Source organism: Idiotropiscis lumnitzeri, chromosome 1 (assembly GCF_059441095.1).
Source record: "Idiotropiscis lumnitzeri isolate Australia: NSW breed Sydney's pygmy pipehorse chromosome 1, RoL_Ilum_1.0, whole genome shotgun sequence".
Classification (NCBI taxonomy): Eukaryota; Metazoa; Chordata; class Actinopteri; order Syngnathiformes; family Syngnathidae; genus Idiotropiscis; species Idiotropiscis lumnitzeri.
The window spans coordinates 35,466,262-35,486,559 of NC_142391.1; the positions used below are offsets into that span (position 1 = coordinate 35,466,262).

Below are 20,298 nucleotides of genomic sequence, written 5' to 3' on the forward strand. Positions count from 1 at the left end.
ACTGAACGGCAATAAGATTATAATTTCAGAAGTGATCATCACCTGCTTTTCAGAGCAAAACATTTGCTTAACATTAGACCTATTAGAATGTATATTGTCCAACAACATATCCAGACCGTAAAGCAGGGGACATTTACCTTTACAAAGGATGGCGCCCTTTTTATTTATAAGGAGAATAACATATTCTACCTTGGATCATGCTTTTATTGTGAATTATTTAATTTAAAAATTATATAAAAATAATCATCACTGCATAACTGCACCTATCTTGAATTTTATATAAGAATATGAAGGACATTTTTGCCTCAATGGTCACAGTTGGTATGGTTTGATATATTGTATAAAACATCAGTCTATCATACATCCTAGAATAATAAATTATATTAATAAGAAGGTGTATGAATTTAGAAGTCAGCAAAATGGAGAGTGAGCTTTGGAGTCCATCTATCAGAGCGGTTTGATCCTGCTCTCTCTGGGGACTTGAAACACTGAAGCCCCCCTCGATCACTGCTACATGTGGCGCTAAATATAACTTAAAATTGGAGTATCCCCGATTGTGGTGCTACAGCGTGGAGGAACAGTAAAATCCTATACAGCACAGGTGTCAAAGGCCAGATCTGGCCCGCGACCACATTTTAAGTGACCCGCGAACGGCAAATCATGTGCATCGACTTCCTGTTTCTAGCACATTTTCTTAACTTTTAACAACATTGAAATCTGAGATATTGCCATTTATTTGTTACCAAACCTCCCCTTCTAAAATAAATTGAAAATTTGTTGAACAAACAATTACTGACTGGCTTCTGATTTCAAAACTGGCTTTCCATCAATTTTTTTGTTTGTGATAACGTGAGGTGATCATATATTTATATGGTTTCGCAGTCATAACGGCCCGCTGAGGGAAACCATAACGACGATGTGGCCCGTCCAAAAAAAAGGAGTTTGACACCCCTGCAATGCAGAGTGAGTGCAGACCTCTCTGCTTTGGGAAAATGAATCTATAAACTATTTCACAACAAAATATCTAGTTGATGGCCCCAAGATGAACATATTTAGACAAAGATGGGGGCACACTGGGTGCACAGTTTGTATCAAGAGTTTAAGCATAGAATTGCCGCATTCCTTGTATACCTTTGTTTTACTTTTCTGTAAGAGTTTTGATTGATCAATTATTTAACAATGCCAATAATATCTTCTCTGGAAGAGGAAAAAAAACTACATTCATGAAAAAATGAAGACCACTCACACTGTTCAAGAGCTAACACCATGCTGTTTGGATTCGTTGGTTAATTATTTACACAAGTGGATAGCGGTCACTGCTGGATAGAAGAAGGCATACAAAGTCCATGCATGCAATGTCTATCAGTACCAAGATGCAACATGACACTATCCTTTAATACTCCGGTTTAATCAAGCACGCAAATCCTGCACTCAGCACATTTCCATCGAGTTGCAGCGTTGTCACTCACACAAGCCACATGCATCAAATTGTTGCACAGTCCATTTTGCATGTTCTGGGAGGAGTATATGCAAATTAGTTGAACATGCAGTTTTTTTTAAACAGCTCCTCCTGCTTCTTGGTCTTTCTGTGCTTGAAGCCATTGACACACTGAGGCAATATACTCTATCATCAACAAGCGTTTTCGCAATTGGTCGATAGAATCCAAATCTCTACCATGGGTCAAAGTTCATCATTTACTGGTATTTAGTTGCCCCTTATGACAAGGCGATGCAGGCAAAATGAAAGGTAACGCTCGTGTGAACATTTTTGAAATGCCAGAAAAAAATAAATAAAATACTGCGACTGTTGTCTATTCAGCAATGGATGGGAGCTTCAACTCAAAAACAAAAAATAAATAAATACAAGTTTTTTGCCGTCGATAATGTGCAACATGCCCCTGCAAGAACAGCACATGCAATCTATTTAAGTGAACATGCAATTTAGCACTTGCTATGTGGGATCTTATTACAAGTAAATCAGGTTCTATATGTTCATGAAGAGGGCGTGCTCTTTGCTGCGGCTCTCAGATTCTGTAGTCAGCATAAACAAGTCATCCAAATACACCCATTCACACAACAGGACAGGAAACAATCGACATGTGATGCACAGCCGTATTATAAACCCGAGCATGAAAATATGACCTGTTCATTCAAGTAGATCCATCCTCACACATGCGGCACAATCATGCACACGCAGCAGGAAAGCTGAATGCATCTAAAAATAGCATTGCATTTGCACCCCACTGTCATCATTATTCCTTTCATCGTCCTTATCAGCAGAGCCGGCCGGGCTCATTCAGTTAGTGGACAGTCAAACCGCCTTCATAGAGCTTTCTTAGCCTCACCCTCACATAGACACGGTCATACTCGGTTTTCAGTGCTAGTCCTCCTCCTTGCAAAAAAATTGAACTTGTTTCCTCAAGGACACGTCCATTCTTCTTCTTTTTTATCTTGCTTGAAAAACAACGGCTGCTGACACCCTGACACAGGACAGTATGAATGACATGTTGGGGAGGAGCTAAGTTTGGCCTGGGTTGTTAGTGGAAGTCAAAGAGATTCTGCACAGCATGTGCATGTACACGTCCGGTTCATTTTTCTTTTTTTGAAATCAATAATCTCGAAACCATTTGCCAAGTTTAACGGCATCGGGTTGAAAGATGAATTTGAAATTGTATTAAACTTTTTGGAGTATGTGACCCACAGCTGCGATAGGCTCCAGCATCCCCCGCGACCCTTGTGAGGAGAAGCGGAACGAATAATGGACGGATGGATATGTGAACCTTTTGAGAATAAGTGGCTCGGAAGGAAATGATCGAATGGAAGGATGTTTTTGGATAATTATGGTTTAAACAATCAAATATGTGCAAGTATAAACTATTGGTGGCGGCGTCAATTAGTCACACTTTTTCGTTATTCAAAGCAGCGTTTGGTCCCTATCTCACGTGACTGACCTCAGTTCATTTTTTTTTTAAAGCGTGCACACTAATCAAATAAAAGACATAGCACACTAGTAATTCATTATATGACATTTTCTAATCTCAGTTATGCATGCACACTTTGGAGCAATTATTGCAAAAATGCTACAAAACGCAAAAGCAAAACGAAGCCAAAATATTCATTTGATGCTCGCTGAACTTGAGAAACACGAAGGTTTGAACTTGGAGGTTTTGTGTTATAGTTTGATTGAATTTCCCTTTAGTGATTGACTTCTCTTTTGATCTTCTTGTGATTCGGCTTATATGTGGTACACTGAAGAATTTACAGAGATTCAATTCACAGATTCATGTTTGAGTCAAATCCCAAGTGGTTCCATTGCTACGCCGGGATACAATTAAAAGAGAATCAACCATGTTCACATGGATGTTTGCGCTGTCCTTCCACTAACCCTTTTAAAAGCCCTGGGTTGTGTTTTTTTTTTCTTTTTTTGACACAGTTAATCACTTCCTGCCCTTTGTAGTAGACTCTTTTGGGACTCGACACAGTTATACTCAACACCTAAATTAACTTTTTGATGTATTATTCAAGCAAGACGAGACACAAACAAAACCTTACCAGAGCTGCACACCTGTGGTCTGTGAAAAATACACACTTCTCTTTTGACACACAAAAGAAAAATAAGTATAGCTCTCACAACCACAGAGGAGACTCTGAGCCTCAACAGAAAAGGTACACTTCAACTCCAAGGGCACGAGTGACTGAAGTGGCTTGTCAAAACCAAGCAATGGAAAGTACCAAACATGGAGAGGACCTTGGGCCGCTTAAGGTCGAAGTGAGAGCATGTGAGCATGCCTGAGAGGAAGGAGACAGAACAATAACAGTAAAACAATAAGATGGATTGGAGGTTTGGATGCGATGAGTGCAAGAATTGTATCAAAAGCTGCGCCTATGAGAGTGGTTGAGAGAAGAAAGAAAGAAAGAAGGGAAGTGTGGAACTGGTGGCTCTTTCGAAGGACTAGAAGATACGAAACGAGGAAACAAATATATGAGCAGAAATTAGCGTAACCTAAACATATACGATATTTTCATTTAATGTTGACCTTTCTTTTATAGAGAGGACATCGAGTAACATGCACTGTAAGGACATCAAGATTATATTTTTACCAGAACCTTTGGAGAAAGGGCTTTTCAAGGATGATAAATAGACCATAAGCCTCAAAATAGTCTCAACTGGAAACAGCACTTTGGTTTCCAGTTCCAAAAATGCGCGATGAAAAAAGGGCAAGCTACCACCCTACGCCGTCCTCAATATGCTGCATTCAGCTCTTCTCTGCTGCTATTAATCTCTGCCAAAAGCGTCCTTTTGCCAAACATGTGTTTGCACACAAGTACTCTTCAAAAACTGACAAGGGTGTCTTTTGCATTTCAATTGCTGCCGTTGCATCGGAGCACACGCACAACGCGTTTTGATGGTTGAAAATGTTATTAGATTGTAGTGGCAACCCCACAAAAAAGACAATTTTCTGTAAACTGTAGTAATAAATGTAGTACACTGTTATAACCTACTATGTTACCCTAAAAACACCACTGTACATATTTCAAATCACGACACACTTGATGTAGAGTAGTGTCGGTTCAATCAAACTTTTTGTATGATGTAACAATGTCAATGTATTACAACATCGAATCCGTGAATGTGTTCTTACAATGAGTTCTATCTATTATTTCCATATTATACCACTCTCTACTTTTGATAGATTAGAAGTGGAAAAAATTAAACACTTGATAACAGCAGGAGACATTTCAGGTATTCCTCCCCCCAAAATAAGTCATTATAATTACAGTACTATACATTCCGTTGCATCACGCATGAGATGTACAGAGTTGTTCCTTCCAAAATCTGTCAAGCTAACAGCAAGTAGCAAGCCACATATTCCTTGTTGAATTGGTTATGAAGGTTCATTTCAAATGACGTCCGACTTGTACCATAACAACGAAGGCCAATGGAATTATGACTTTGAGAGCTGAAGGTTCAACAATATACAGCATTTTTCTGTAGTTCCAAATATCGCCTCCAGTTTCATTACATCAACTGTTACGTACAGCTCCTCGTGAGTTTTCTGACATCACTACTGTATGCATGACAAACTACACTGAGGTTGATAGGAAATTGCTATATCGACTAAAATATCGAAATATTCTGTGTATCTGAGCTCTGAGAACATTTAGACCTCTGTGATTCCATTTCTGCATATAAACCCCCATTTGGTGCACTGGTACTTGAAGTCAGTCTTACGCTACATCACTTTCTTGTTGCATTACTACTGACCGAAGCAGGAAATCAAGACAAATACCCAATTATTATCGATTGGATAACAACTGTTTTTCACTCATCTGTACACTGCCCAACTTGACTTGGAGCAGTTCAAATGCTGATTTAGTGGCTGTTGTTGTACTGGTTAACATGTCTTCCACGTAGCTGCAATGTTTGTACCTCCTTCCCATTAACTCTCTCCCTGTTTTTATTGCTATTTGAGGACCACTGAAAAGCGCTCAAGAAAGAAAGAAAATGTGTACGGGTGTTCACTTAATATAAGTACAACAATTGGCTTAACTGCAGCAGAATTTCAACTCGCATGATTATAATTCCAAGTAAATGAACTTAGATTTATTCATACTACGAATAGAACACTTTGGTTTGGTAATAAATGACAACATGCGTTTTGAGAGTGTGGGTGACGTTCACCGCTGCTGTCTTTAAATCATTCATGACACTGCATCGTTGCGTTACACACAGTGGCACACCTGCTTCCAACAATCAGCGTCCCTGCACGACGGTCACCCTGCCGCACCAGATTCATTGTTAAATTAGTCGCTCTAACACTGTCCTTCATAGACAACATATTTAAAAAAAACTAAAACAAAACACAGACATTGTTTGTGTTCATGCTACTACACTATTCACCTCTTCTCTGCCCTCAGTGAATGCATCACTAGTGTTCCAATAAATTTCTGCTTCAGTTTTATATTGGGAGCAGAACAGAGCGTGAAAAAAAATGAATAACCTGCACGTAGGTGCCCTTTAGAATTCCTGCAATTCGACGAAGGTCCAATTCCCTGTTTGTCCTAATTGGCTTTGTGGGATTCTTTAAATGATCAAACAAACGACAGTCAGCGCTCTAATTGGAGGACTTCCACTTTAATCTTTACTTAATAAGAAGCTCATTGCTGATTCCAACATAAATATGCTGCAGCGATGTGGTTATTTATAGAAGTTGTCTGTGCTGAGAGGATGCGTTGAGTTCAGGAGAAAACTGGACAGCGCTTGCAATGCTTTACTGGCACTGACACTGATGTCCTCACAAGCTTATGGTTTGATTGGCCATGTACATTCTAACATCAGGGTGTACAATGTGTAGTAACCGGAGCTGTTTTGCTGGCGCATGCTGGGAAGTTATCAGTTCCTTAACGTCTAATTTGCCCTCTTTGTCAAGTGCATTGCTGAACAATAATGAATAATTGATGAGTCATCGTGCCAGTATTGCAGAGCCGCGTTGAATTGCTGCATTGGAAGTGAGGGAAAGGCGGGTGTGAACAGTGCATGCTTATGAGTGTGTGTGCATGCGTGTGTGACTTTGTGGGCGTATACAGTATACACACCTTTGCTACCTGGGATAATGGCGAATGCTGTGAGCTGGAAAACGACCGATTCTACAAACAACACAAACGCAACAACCGATTCCAAACGATTCTTAAAACCATTTTGTGGCACATTCTTGAAAGGTTCTGTCCTTTCACTACTCAATGAGGGATGCTGCCCTCCTGCACAGTAACATACCATTGAGGTTTCATGCAAATGAGCGCTAACCTTCAAAGACCTGCAGGGGGCGCAAAACCAGTTGACTATTCTTCCACACAAATAGGACACGAAAACAGCACATGGAGTAAATGGACGTTCCAATTTTGCAAACGTGTGGCGTTGATGCTGAATCACAGGCCTCGCCTTTCAGCATCCTGAAATGACGCTAAATACCACTAACCCGACGAAAACGGAGCGATACGACTGCAGGATCTTTGAGACGAATTGCTGGTGGATTCTAAAGTAGGCCAAACCTGTTGGTTGTTTGGGATTAAAGTCTTTAACGCCCAAATCAAAAGGATTTGCATTAAGTAGTGTAGAACACTTCACAAGACACACAAACCAGTTTTTTTTTGCACTCCCGCGCACACCTCAGCTCAGTATGAGGATATTCTGAGCAGATTGCATAACACCCAGGGCTGAAGTTCAAAGATTCTACAAGTATCTAAAAACAAGTGTTTAAAAAAATGTGATGCAGAAAACTGAAACTAACTGAGGAATTGTGAGTGAAAATGAAACCCGTTTAAGAAATTTGAATAAAATTCTCTAATTAAAAATGTTACTTTTTCCGCAGTGCCATACTTTTAACATATTCACAACATGGCCACACAAGGAGTGGTAAGTGGGAAAAAAGAAAGTGATGGGGTGGGTCCTGTTTCCTTGACTCAGCAGGATGCAAGAATGCAAAAGTGACTGAAATGGAGTGACGGCAGGGGATGTAGGCGAAGAAAACAGATGAACTTAGAAATTAGCTCTTTGGAAGAAGTGGACTGAAATTCTATGCTTTAAGTGGCCACTTTTGTCACTTTGTTTAACTAACTTCCACAGTGAATCTGTCAGAAATTGCTTATGAATAAGAAGTATTGCCTAAAAAATAAAAGTAAAAAAAAAACAACAACCCAGAGGCCACATGGTCATACAAAAGAATTGCATTGGCTTCTCTCACTCACGCATGCCCGCACACACTTACGGGTGTACAGGCAATTAAATGTCCCCGCCAGAGGGGTGCAGAAGCCAAAGTAACATTGCTCCAAGCTCGAACAAACAATTTCTCCATTAGCAGCAACTAAACACCCTAAGACGCTGCAAGCACTACTATAGAATCACTTGCACTTTAACTCTGCAGCAGGGGGGGAAGCGCCAGGGGCCAAGGAAACCAGGGAAGGAGCGGCTTGACTGTATGTCGGCCACAGGGAAGTAGCAGAATGAGAGATGAGGACAAGATGAAGAGAGCCAAATGCTGAGTTGTCAGAATACGATTCTAGTCATCGATAACAATGAATAATTTACCAAATAATCTTTAGGAAACGGCCAATCTTCTCTCTGAGTTAAAAAAAAAAAAGGGTATTGTGGTGTGCAGGAGAAGGTTGTAGATTATTAGTAAGTAATGGCCAAGTAATGCTGCTTGGTACTCAGTGCCACAATACTTTCCTCTGACCAATTACAGCAATTTAAACATTTATAAGATTTTTTTTTCATCCATGCAACAATGAGTAGATGTTTTTTTTCTTCCAACTAACAACCAAGACAAATTCTCATACGTTACAATCATATTCCGCGCAGTCGATGGATGATGTCAGTCTTAACTTGAACCACAGTCCTCGTTGTCAGCACTAGGTGGCGACATCCTACACCCACAGAGGGTGCTGACAAAGCTTGCTGACAGGGAGTGGGTGCGCTTGTGCCAAGTTTACATGCATGTGTGTACTAACGTGATCCAGTTGGAGGTGTGTTTGACCTTGTAGGGTTACTGCATTTTCACAAAATCTTTTCCATCCTCAGTCAATATCACTGTTTTGCCTGAAGACTGCACACGCATGCCCACGGATATATTTTAGTACAAGGGAATGTGGCCAAAATGTAATCTTAAGGTTGTGATGAGAGATGCAGAGTCTAATTATTTTAGTCCTGAAGACTGAAAACGTCAGTGCTCGACGAGATGCTTTTGTTTTATACGCCAGTGCTTAAATGTGTCACGACGGTGCCATAACGGCGAATGTGAGCAGAGGAGATGTTGCGATAACAAATCCTGCAGTGTTGTACCGTGCCACAAGTAACTGCAGCAGAGGGGTGCAAACAAGGAAGGACTCCGTATTGGAGGGAGAGAATTGATTATAGGAGGGATGCACGCTGAGGTGCAGAGAGACAAGGAGAGAAAGGCAAAGAAAGGCGTGGGCACCTGGCTCTGCATCAGCTGGAGGGAAAAAAAACAATCTCTAGGGTCAACCAATTAGAGGGAGGGTGACACGGCTCTCCTCGCAGAGGAGTTAGCCAGTAAATCCTGCGCCACTCTACGAGCCACGTGCCGCTGCTCCATAAATGTGATGGCTCGCAAACAAGCACAACGACACAAAATATGACGCTCATACAGGATGACTAAACTAATCGTTGACTAATTAATCACCCTGACCTCTTTGATATGTGATTGTTTTCACAGTTTGAATCCTTCATGTATGATGAAGAAAAACATGTTAAAAATAGGATAAAGACACATGTTTCAGCACAACCACTTTTAACATTCAACAGCAGAAAATAAAATCTTAAAATCCACATGAGCTGGGCGGTTAAGCCATCGTTATGTGTGATGTCAGCTGTGACAAATATTGTAAGACGTCAACTTAGCTTGTAAAACAATGGTGTCATAATTTATTTTCATAGGCTTAATTGCAAATATGGTTGTTCAAATGGTGAAACCACATACATGTATAAATTCCAGAGGTGCTTTTGTTTCAAATTAACAGTTCGGTTCATAATTGATACAGTAAGGCTATGGCTATAAATGCTCGTCTTTTGTATAAACATGGAACAAATTGAACGACATTTCAAATGAAACATCAAAAGCTTAAAACCTTGCTTTTTAAGAAAGTGCACCATTAATTGTTTGCCTTCTTTTTAGGAGGCTAACTAATCACATGTGCAGCAGTGGCGCATGCGGCTGAAGTGCAAGATAGTTCACGTCTTGTCCTCTACTTATAAAGCAGAGTTAGGGAACTCCGGTTCCTGGAGTGCTATATCCTGCCTGTTTTAGATCTCTCCTAATTCCAAACACACCTGATTCAAATGATCAGGATCATTTCAGACTTCTAGAGAGCTTGTTGATGTGATGATTGTTTGAATCAGGTGTGCTTGGAGAAGGGAGAGATCTAAAACTGGCGGGGTATGGTTCTCGAGGTATCGGTGTTTCCTACCCCTTCTATAAAGTAATAAGTTCCGTATAAGAAACCTAATAATTGCCCCATCGCGTTACATAATTTCTTCTTTATTTGGGATATCTTCATCGTTCTTATACTGAATAACTTCTTTCAAAACAAAGTCAAGGAAAAATTTGGCAAGCTTTTAAAGCCATAAAAGAATGACAGGTTGGGCCTGAAGTTTTATAACTGGAACTGTGGTCGAAAGTATTAGCAGGGCTGCTAGAGGAACTTTCATAGAAGGTTTCCTCCAGCTCCGGTCATGAGGGCCACTACCCTGCATGTTTTAGATGTTTCCCTCCTCCAAACAAAACCTGCATTAAATGATCAGCTCATCAACAAGCTCCAGAGAAGCCAGCAAATGATCCTGATGCTTTGAATCAAGTGTGTTGGAGGGGAGAAACATCAAACACATGCAGGATAGGGGGCTTCAATCAGTGTATTGAATGTCACTCCTTTCCTGAGCAGATCACATTGGAGCAGTCCCAGATGGATAGTGTGGATAACTCCTTTGAGCGATTCATGTATCAATCTGACTCTTGCCAGGTAAAAAGACAAAAAAGAAAAAAGAAAAAGATATTGCCAAATAAATCAAACATTAATGTGGCAAGTCACACATTCAACAAACTACTGGTAACACCAACACATATTTGACGAGGACCGTGTAACTGCAATAAAAAAAGAAAAAGAGTCAATTGCCCAGCTCTGCTAATAACTTGTTTTCTACATTGAGATGCAGACTTGTAGTCATTTCTTTGAATATAAATTCTCGTCATTTTGTTTTTTTTCAATAAAACAAACAAGAAAAAAAAGTCTGTACTATCCTGTTATTTCACTATTTTTATTCATGAATGATTCCCATGTTTTGAGGCATGAGTTTCTGGAAAAAAAAAAACAGACTAGCATAGACAAAGGAGTCTGTTGTCATAGATGTGCTAAAAATGATCAAAACGAACCTCGCATCTCTTTATGGCATATTAAGTAAATGATGAAAGATGTAAGAATGTTTTGGCTAATGGAATCACTACTCTCTTGTGTTCTCTTATTTTTGTTGGCCATCCGCCTACTGAGCAGAATCAAATCAAAGTGAAACCACTTCTTCCCCTCGTGAGGATACAGATGAAGGGACTTGAAAATGGCTAGGCTTTTAATAACAGGGCCATGATGTTGCGACACCGTGATGACACTTTGTCTCAAGAATTAGACGACTCAAGAAATCAGCATGGCACTCAGTCAGATATCATTCGGGAGCACTGAGTGTCCTTGGAAGCACAGAGGCCACATTTAGGTCATTTGTTACCATCTGCATCATGAAAGCCTCATCACTGCAATAACACACCGACTGGTTGAGGTTTGATGCAGTTACACTACCAACAGTCTGGCAATATTCATTTGAAAGAACAGATGAATTAAAATGTCTAGATTCAACATATAGAGAAAATGGATTGTGTGAAAATGTGTACAAACTACCCATTACAAATGTACAAGACATAAGATGTTTTTCAGTAGTGCTTAAAGTGCTAAAATCTCAAAATAATCACTAAATTGCAAAATGTCACTGAGCACTCTGACTAGGGATATGAGTTGGTTACATTTTCTTTCTGAGCTGGGAAAAATCAATCAATCAATGCATATGGAATATATATACAATACAGAGATGGCAAAAAGACGAGGTAAACTATTTTTTTACCTGAATATCTATATAATTGTCTATATATATTTTTTTACAATATTTTGAACAATTAGTGAAACATTTTGTAAGAAGAGAAACAAATGATATCCCTCAAATAAGCAGAGATTCTGATAATGGTAGTTGGTCTTGCCTTTGTGAACTTACATTACTTAAATTCCATCTCTCTGTGGGGTTGCAATTAAGATCTACATGGATGTAGCTCAACTCATCTTACCATGTTGTCATATTATTATTTCTTAATGCACAAAACAGTTGAGACTGAATCTACAACACCATTTGCAGTTAAGTACTGCACTAGCCTCCGGAAACAGTATCGCTTGAAAGCCACTCAAATTAAATTTCATGTCACAAGACATGAGATTGCATTTATAAAAGAATATGTCATGTAGGACAATCAGAACAAGGTAAGAGTTAATCAATGGGGGGGATCCTAAACGGCCCACCACCACAGAGGCTCATATCATATGAATGTCTCTGAGAGAGACGCTGCAGAGAGGGTATCAAAGCAGAAATCCCAGCATCTGTAAGCAATAAGCACCGGATTCCACCACCTGTCCTTTCCCTCTGTGCTCTCTCATCAAACAAGGAGCTTAAAAGGGAAAAGACAGAGACGAGTTCTCGACAGCAAAAGCTTTCTGATAGCGAACAGCAATGACCTGTCACATTGCTCACGACTGCATCTGTATTTCGTTGCTATCTGTCTTCAGTGTTATTTTTGCATTATGAGGATACGTTTCAATAACCCTGATATCGCTCAATTCTTGTTTCAGTGAGTTATGTAATATAGCGGCACTGTCAGAATAACAATTGAGGGGTGAGATTAGCGCAACTGGCTAAGGAGAGCGATTGCGAGGAAGATGGGAGAGAAGGAGGGAGACACTTGACGGAGAGTCTGAGGAAGCCCCTCTCAATATGACACATCATTTCACGTGCTGTCTCGGAAATAAATAGATTATGTGCTGCAGTGGGAGGATGAACAAAGGCAGATGCTGCCATCATTAAGGTTTAACGCTGCGACTGGCGCAGTTGTATGTGTCAGCTCAGCTTTATTTACCATCAGCAGTCACGTGGGTGTATGCTTTTATTGCAAGTTCAAGCTTGTACAAATAAATCATTACAATTGCAGTAAAATCCATCTGTGACAGAATGAAAGTCTTTCACTACTAAATACTCAAAAGCTTTAGAGTTCCGGGAAAGCTGGACCCCCTGCAGAGAAGGAGTGCCTGCTGGATGTTTGATGTTGCCTCTTTCTCTTCTCATTCATCTTTTTTTTTTTTTTTAGAATAGAGTTTAGATCAGTTTAAAAATAAGGGCAGACTTCTCTAAGCAAATACATTTGAATGGGTAGGAGCGCTGCTTCCGAATGCAACTACAACACGAAGACAGTCAACAATGGCAATTGGCCATGGGGGTGAGCGATATACATCGTCATCGATATCGTCGGAGTTCCTTTCATATTGTGCAATTTTACAATACGAGTATATAAGAGAACACGAAAGGGTCCATTGATTGATCGCGACGTAGGAAAGAGCGATGATAGCCTTCATTCCAAAAAATCAGCAGATTCAGTCACTTTGCTGGCTCCACCCGAGCGGATGACAACATTATTTGAAATTCAGGGGATGGAGAAATGGAGGAGTCTCCTGTCAGCCTGGAAATGATTCAGGTTTGACTGACGTCGATCAAAAAAACATTGCATGACTTGCCGAAAAATGGTCGCAGTAAAGAGCAATTTGTAGACACTGGTGTTCAACGGCAAACCAGACTGTATTTAACTTCACACGGATGACTACCGTTGAGTAAAAGATAACTAAAGCTGAGCAACACAATCCTCGCCGAGTTGAGCAAACCAGGCACTGCACCGTGGACAAGGCAAGTAAACGTTGGCGAGACGCAATGCTGCCATCACTTAGCCTGATGTTTGATATAGGCTTTACGTTCAATTCTTACAAACTCATACTCCACATCATTGCTTCATTTGCAACTAACCAACACGGGCCAGGGCCCGAGTTGCACTGTTCCATTGGCAGCCACACCTGTTGAAGTGATGGGCAGACCAAAGCCACACAATCGGAACTAGGGCTCCTCTTTCGCGATTGATTGCAAAGCGACGCTCAAGAGAGGGATCCGGGCCTATGAGTGTGTCAGGGATCAATGTGTTCGGCAATATATATTAGTTCTTGCAGGTAGCTGCATTCTTCATACACGCACTAAGAGTTGTCACACTTCAGTTCAGTTGGGGCGGCAGGACGGTCTTCAAAGTAGAAAATGTTGACCATATCACAAAGGATTCATACTGACTATGTAAATTTGCACTTGCAATAACCATAGACCATATGCAGACAAGTCCAGCTTGCTTTCTGTTTCAGATGAAAAACGAGGCAAGGTGATTCTGAAGGTGCCAATGCAGATTACATGTTTGTCGGAGTTTGGTTCAAAGTAAAACATAGAAACTGCGCACTGAGCAGTGCAACCAACGGTGGGCTAGCAAATGAAAAAAAATAGACCATTGGAGACAATTTACAAAGTCCAGTGCCTGTATTGGTAAAATGATGATAAATATTAGAATTTAGTTTGAGACTGATGGCCTGGCCCGGAGAGTGCTCGCTGGCTTTTACAACCCTCCACGGAATCTGACATCCGGAAAGCTGTGTTTAAAATATAGCTGACTTTGCAGAAGTAATTAGAGCTACATCTTTGTCCATAAAACTGACTAACTAATGAGATGTTGAAGCAGCCAATAACAAACGTGCAGTGCCAGGGGTTCAAACTTAAGAAGGATTGCTTCAAAAATGTTCACTTTAATCTCTGATAACAAGGCTCCAGGTAAGCGGACAGAGATGATCAGACGCCAGTTGCTCACAGTGATGGGCTTAGTCACCACTGCAGCACCACTAATCCATTGCAGCAACCTGCACACGCAGCCAAACACACACACACACACACACACATGCATTAACATTGCATCAACACTTAAGACAGCCATTACAATCTCTCTCAGACATTGGCACGGGTATCTCTGAGAAGACTCTATTTCCAGTTGAGGCAGAAAAAGGAAAAGAATTTGGAGGGCAAAGAGAAGCAGACAGAGGAAAACCTGAATTCAAACCAACTAAATCATTATGCAGAAGAGCACCTCACTGTCAATCACGATATCTGCATGGTCCAATAGCACTAGGTTTTACTTTAAAGATGCCAGATAGCAATGTGCGGCTGCCAACACCTTCGGGCTCGACAGTCTACAGCTGCAAAGTAGCCGAAGTGCACACTGACCAGACCAATTGCATTCATGAGTCTTACTTGAGTGTGCGTTACTAATGAGTCAGGACTTCTCTGCCACGACTACCTTTCATTGCAATTCCACGCCTTGTAAGTGTCAAATCAGCCTACTAAACTGGACATTGCGCACACCAACGTGGATCTCTTAGCCAAATCAAGACACTGACAGCACACACATCAAACCTTTAGACCTCTGATAGTTGTGGGAAGAAGTAAAAGAGCATCAATGACGCCAGCTAGCCTTTTTTTTAAATTTATTTATTTTTTAATCGAAACAGCTGCTGAATAGACACAGAACACAACATGATATCAAACTGCGTAAGGTATGAAAACACATGGCGCATCTTAACGAAATGATTGTACTAGAGAGAAAATTAAATGGAACATTTGGGTCTTTTAAACAACGTAGCATTCACTAGCAAGATCAAATACTGAGTCCAAACACAAGTCATCTAAATTCTTTTCATATGTCAATGTTAGCATGGATAGTTGTACAGGCAGCACCAGGATTGTTATTTACTGGTTATGTGTTGTCTAACTCCAGAGGTGTTCACCACACTGCACAGGAAAAAGCTATTATAAAATGGGTGGATACATTCAAACCAAGAAATCCTTCTTTCATCTGAAGCTGAAACGTACTGTCAACCATTGAACTTGGTGTTGTGTTTAATATTTCAGACTTTTCAGAACAGCATTTGATAAAATAACTGATGACTACGGCTAGAATTTAGGAATTAAACAAAACTTCCTTAGACATTTCCTCAGGAGATAATTGCCATCTTGAAAATAAAACCCTTGTATACTGTATCTCCAACATAACAGTAGAAGGCTAAATCTTCAACTAAAAGGTGTATTTTTAGATCGCTTAATTCATGATGTCGCCCTCGAGATAAACAACGCAGTCCATCATAGCAAGGTGAGCCATATAAAGGTGCTTTTGACACAAAGGCGAAAAAGCCACTCCACTTCGACAATTGAGCGCCGCAATTATCATCACTTTTCATGTTAGGGCAAAGTCATGTATTAAAGCAAGATAAAACACCATGTACTAGTTCTTTGCATCATATCACAACACATGCAATTCATTATATTTTAAAAAGAAAAGGGTTGGAAAATTTCAGAATCTAAGGGGTCAGAAATCCAACATTAGTGCGGGAAAATGATTGAAATATTTATGATGAGGGAGGGCACAAAGGCTTAGATGACAGGAACTTGCTTTTCTAGTCATAAGCTACCCAAGTGAGGGTACATGTTTGTTAATTTTTGTTTCGTAAGAGGAGTTACACACGTTGCAAGGTGAGAGGTACAAGAAGCCTGCTGGCTCAACAATGCAGGGATAGGCTGTTTTTTAAAAAAATAAATAAATATGGATGAGAGATTGGGAGGGGGAGTTGGAGAGGCTTATTTAAGTGACTTAAGCACCGCGGTTATGTAACTGATATAGGATCCCCTGAAACAACGCACATAGAGACAAACTTGGGCTGCATTAAGAGCCTCAGCAGAAACCTCAACCGTGATCATGAATACCATTAGAGCGATGCAGGCTTTCCTAACTTGCATCTTCCCTTTCCAGACTCACTCACATGCGAGCAAAAAATCACTTGTTTTCGCACTTCTGTTCATGTAAAAGAGACCAAGAGCACAGGTTGACGTGAACCCGGCAGACGAGATCGGGTCTGACGTTCTTGTGGAACACTGAAGTCAAACTGCCTTCTATTGTTTCAACATACCTGCCAAATGAAAAATGCAAGCATCCCTGGACTCGAGGGAGGGTGCAGTCTTGTGTTTGGTCACAAAACTCCTCCGCATCAGCACCAGGTTGGTTTTCAGCCAGCTTGGCACTATGCACATTCACAGGGTTGCTGAGGAGCTATTTTCAACCAACACTTCACAGCAAAGTGAAAAGATGACTCATTTTAATTTCAATAGAAAACGTGAAATTGAACCAGAGGTAGTAACGCTGTGCACACACCAATTTTAGCAAAAGTCCCTGCAGTTGGCGAATGATGGAACAGTGATTTATTAGTTACGATGAGCTTTGCCTTTGCATGGGAATCCTCAGGCACAAGACAGAAGCCTGCAGGTATTCCACCATGGTGAAAATTCCAAAGTCAGTGCACTGGCCACTAGGTGAATTTCACAGTACCACAGTGAACATTTTAAGTGTGGATAAATAAGTGTGAACAGGGACGGAGACACATTGCTTCCTTGGCAGACAATTGATTGAGGACACTCAATAAACTGGGCATAAAGCAATAGTAAGGATTAAGAGAGCATGCAGAGTGCTGAAACGTTTCCCGTTTTTGTATGTACATGACATACACGTGTGCCAGGGAGGATGTGTGTACACACAGTGGAAACACAACATGACTGGCTTTCCATGTGTGCCCAGGCACCCCAGACTCAGTTAGAATGACACAAAAAAGGGAGGGGGTGGGGGGGGTCTCAAGATGTTGGGACCCCCCCCTACCGCCCTCCTGAAACCACCCCACCCCTGACTGACTACGACACCTGTGTATCTGTATCATCCCAGTACCTTGCGCTTTTTATCCCGTGAGCGGCTCCTCTTCTTGACCTTTTCCTCTTCTTTCTCTTTGCGCTCCTGCTCTGCTTGGGCTTCTAAATCCTTGTTTTTGCGGAGGTGTTTGGCCGCTTGAGCCATGGCGCTTGTGGGGGTCTGGGTGGTGTAAGCGTGTCCAGATCTTACGGTGCTGGGACTTTTACCCGGCGCGTGCCAACACTAGCGCTGCTGCTGCCGCGTTCCTCTATGGTCCTGTAGAGTCTGAGCGTGCTCACTCTGCCTCTTACTCCTCCTCCTCTTCAGCAGTGCAGTCACACACACACACACATGCACTCACACGCAGCGGCAGTCCTCAGCCGTCTGCTGTGGGATGCGATTGCAGCACAGCACTCTCTCGATCGTTAATGCACACTTCCCTCATTCAGTGTTTTTCTGCACAGTGTCACTCTATAAGGGAAAACGGGCAAATATTTCTTAAAAAGCTGAAATTAAAGGGTTGAATTCCCCTTTTCTTGTTCATCTCTCTCAGCACGTTCTTTATCTGTTTTGTGTATCCAGCCACTCCATCCACTAAGATTAAACGGGGATGAAGGGACACTCAGTTCGGGAAAAGCTTCAGCATCTCTTTCCTCCTCACATTGATTTTGGTTCATTTTCCAGTGCAGTATTTGATTTCTCGGTATGTTGTGCTCCTGCCGTGTGTCATGCACAGGGAACCCTCGTCCAATCAGGGCATCACTAACACACACCAGGATACTGGATGAAATAAAAGAAATGTAAAATATGCATGAGGGGAGGAAAAAAAAAAACAGCCTTTGACTCGTTAACTCTCCTCTTCTCTATACACGCTCTTCCTGCTCTTCTGGTGAAGCACTGCAGCAGATAGCAGCGTGCAAGGATGTTGGTGCAGTGTGCTTGTGTATGCAACGTCTGGGAGCTATGCAGCTATTTCTTTTACAGTCGATAGAAACATTTGATACATACAATCTATAGTAAGGGCACCCAAGATGGTCATTAGATTTTTTTCTGGCATCCCATGTTGTGTTTCTCAAATTTCATGATCTGTGTATCACTTGGACAGTACATTGGTTTCCTGCATCTGCTCCAAATAAGATAATTGTGTGGCAAGGATTAGGTGAACGAAAAGAAGTTCTGATGGTTACTGGTACTCTAGCTCTCCTCTCGCAGTGTTTCGTTTTCCCCCTCCTCCTCCCAACAACGCTGCTGACGCAGGTAAAAAAAAAGAAGAAATCCTTTAACATTCTTTTTCCTGACTCACTATACATCACACATACAGAAAAAAACATGTGGTAAAATGTGCTAAGGGACACAGAGTAAAAGAGGCTGCCCTCTTTTGGGTTAAAAAAAGACTCTCTCTGAGCAATCCCTGTTTTGTCGACACTATTTCTCCCCTTCAGCCTACTCCATGTCTCCCTCTTAATTTTTCTTTCTCCTCGCCTGTTCAGGCATCCCCTGAACCGATAGAAGATACTCATACAGCAGCATACTAATGAATTGACTTGTGATGATGTTGCATTCAGTCTGCAACGCCACAACATAAATCAATCACATGCATAGCTAAGCTATGACACAGACAAACACAAATCCTGATGGACTGACAGCTCTGTGGCAAGACCATTCATCACAATGTCGAGCTCCTGTGAAATGTTCTCAAATCAATCACCATTGCGACTGGCTGAAATGATAATTCGGAGTTTTTGGCCTAGTGAACTAGTCAAGTCAAGTCAAGTCAATTTTATTTGTATAGCCCTTAATCACAGACAGTCTCAAAGGGCTTTACATAGCCACAATCGACATCCCCGATCTTAACCCCCTAGACAGGTCTCGGCACTCCTGCTTAACTAATGAAGTGCTAGGTTTTACTGATGATTCTAGTACAGCCACTCATCCAACCCACATTCAGAAAGTAGTTTACAAATGATGCTTTACCCTCAGCTCTTGAGGTGAATGCAATGTATGATTTTGTGCTTGGTAATGCATCCAATCCATGCACCACATACACAGGTCTGCATACCAATTGACTGAGCAGGGCAGTTTGTCCCGGGGGCGGAACGGTGCCGCCCTCCAGCCCGGCCCGATGTCCATTTTTGGGACAGGGTGTGACAATTTTGTTTTTTAAAAAAGAGGTGGATTAACAAAGGCCGGAGTTTGATTTTCGACAGGGCCGCGAATCGGCCCTTGTGCATGTGATGAACCTAATTGCGAAATGGGCAAACAACAAAAATGTTATTTCCTTTCATAGGGAAGTGGGAATTGCCCCCCTCGGGTAATGGATTGACCGAGTAGCAGTGGGAGGCACGGGTTACATGTAGTCTGAATAAGAAAATACATGCTGCTGTCTCAGGTCTCTTCTTACGCAATGATTTTTAAATAAACCTCTGTCGTTAGCGTCGCTCCCGTGGCGGCATCATGCACGGACGCTTTTTTTTTTTGGGGGGGGGGGAATAATACAGGGTACAGTTTAACAGTCCACGGACTTTGCTTCTAAAGTTAGATGCAGGCATGTATGCTTGCACTATAATCATAGTATTAAAATCGGTTTTACGGTGTAGCATTTTTTTTTAATATACTTTGTAAGGCGGCACAGTGGCCTCACAATGAAGAGGTCGTGGGATCAATTCCGGCCCCGGCCTTCCTGTGTGGAGTTTGTATGCTCTCCCCCGTGCCTGTGTGGGTTTTCTCCAGGTACTCTGATTTCCAGACGCTAAATTGTCCGGTGTGAGTGTGAGAGCGGATAGTTGTTAGTCTTTGTGTGCCGTGCAATTGACTAGCAACCAGTTCAGGGTGTACCCCGCTG

The 20,298-nt window shown here is 41.4% G+C and overlaps 1 protein-coding gene across 2 annotated transcripts in view; it reads right to left on the reverse strand.

Annotated features, from left to right (window-relative positions):
* Positions 1-17,748, reverse strand: part of LOC148344440 (ankyrin-1-like) — a 73,231-nt gene extending 55,483 nt beyond the window's left edge. For both annotated transcript variants that reach the window (XM_088298030.1, XM_088298023.1), the window contains exon 1: positions 17,496-17,748. In XM_088298030.1, coding sequence (XP_088154156.1) covers positions 17,496-17,621 — 126 coding nt within the window. In that variant the 5' untranslated portion in view covers positions 17,622-17,748. The remainder of the gene's footprint in view (positions 1-17,495) is intronic.
* Between the last annotated feature and the right edge of the window lie 2,550 nt (positions 17,749-20,298).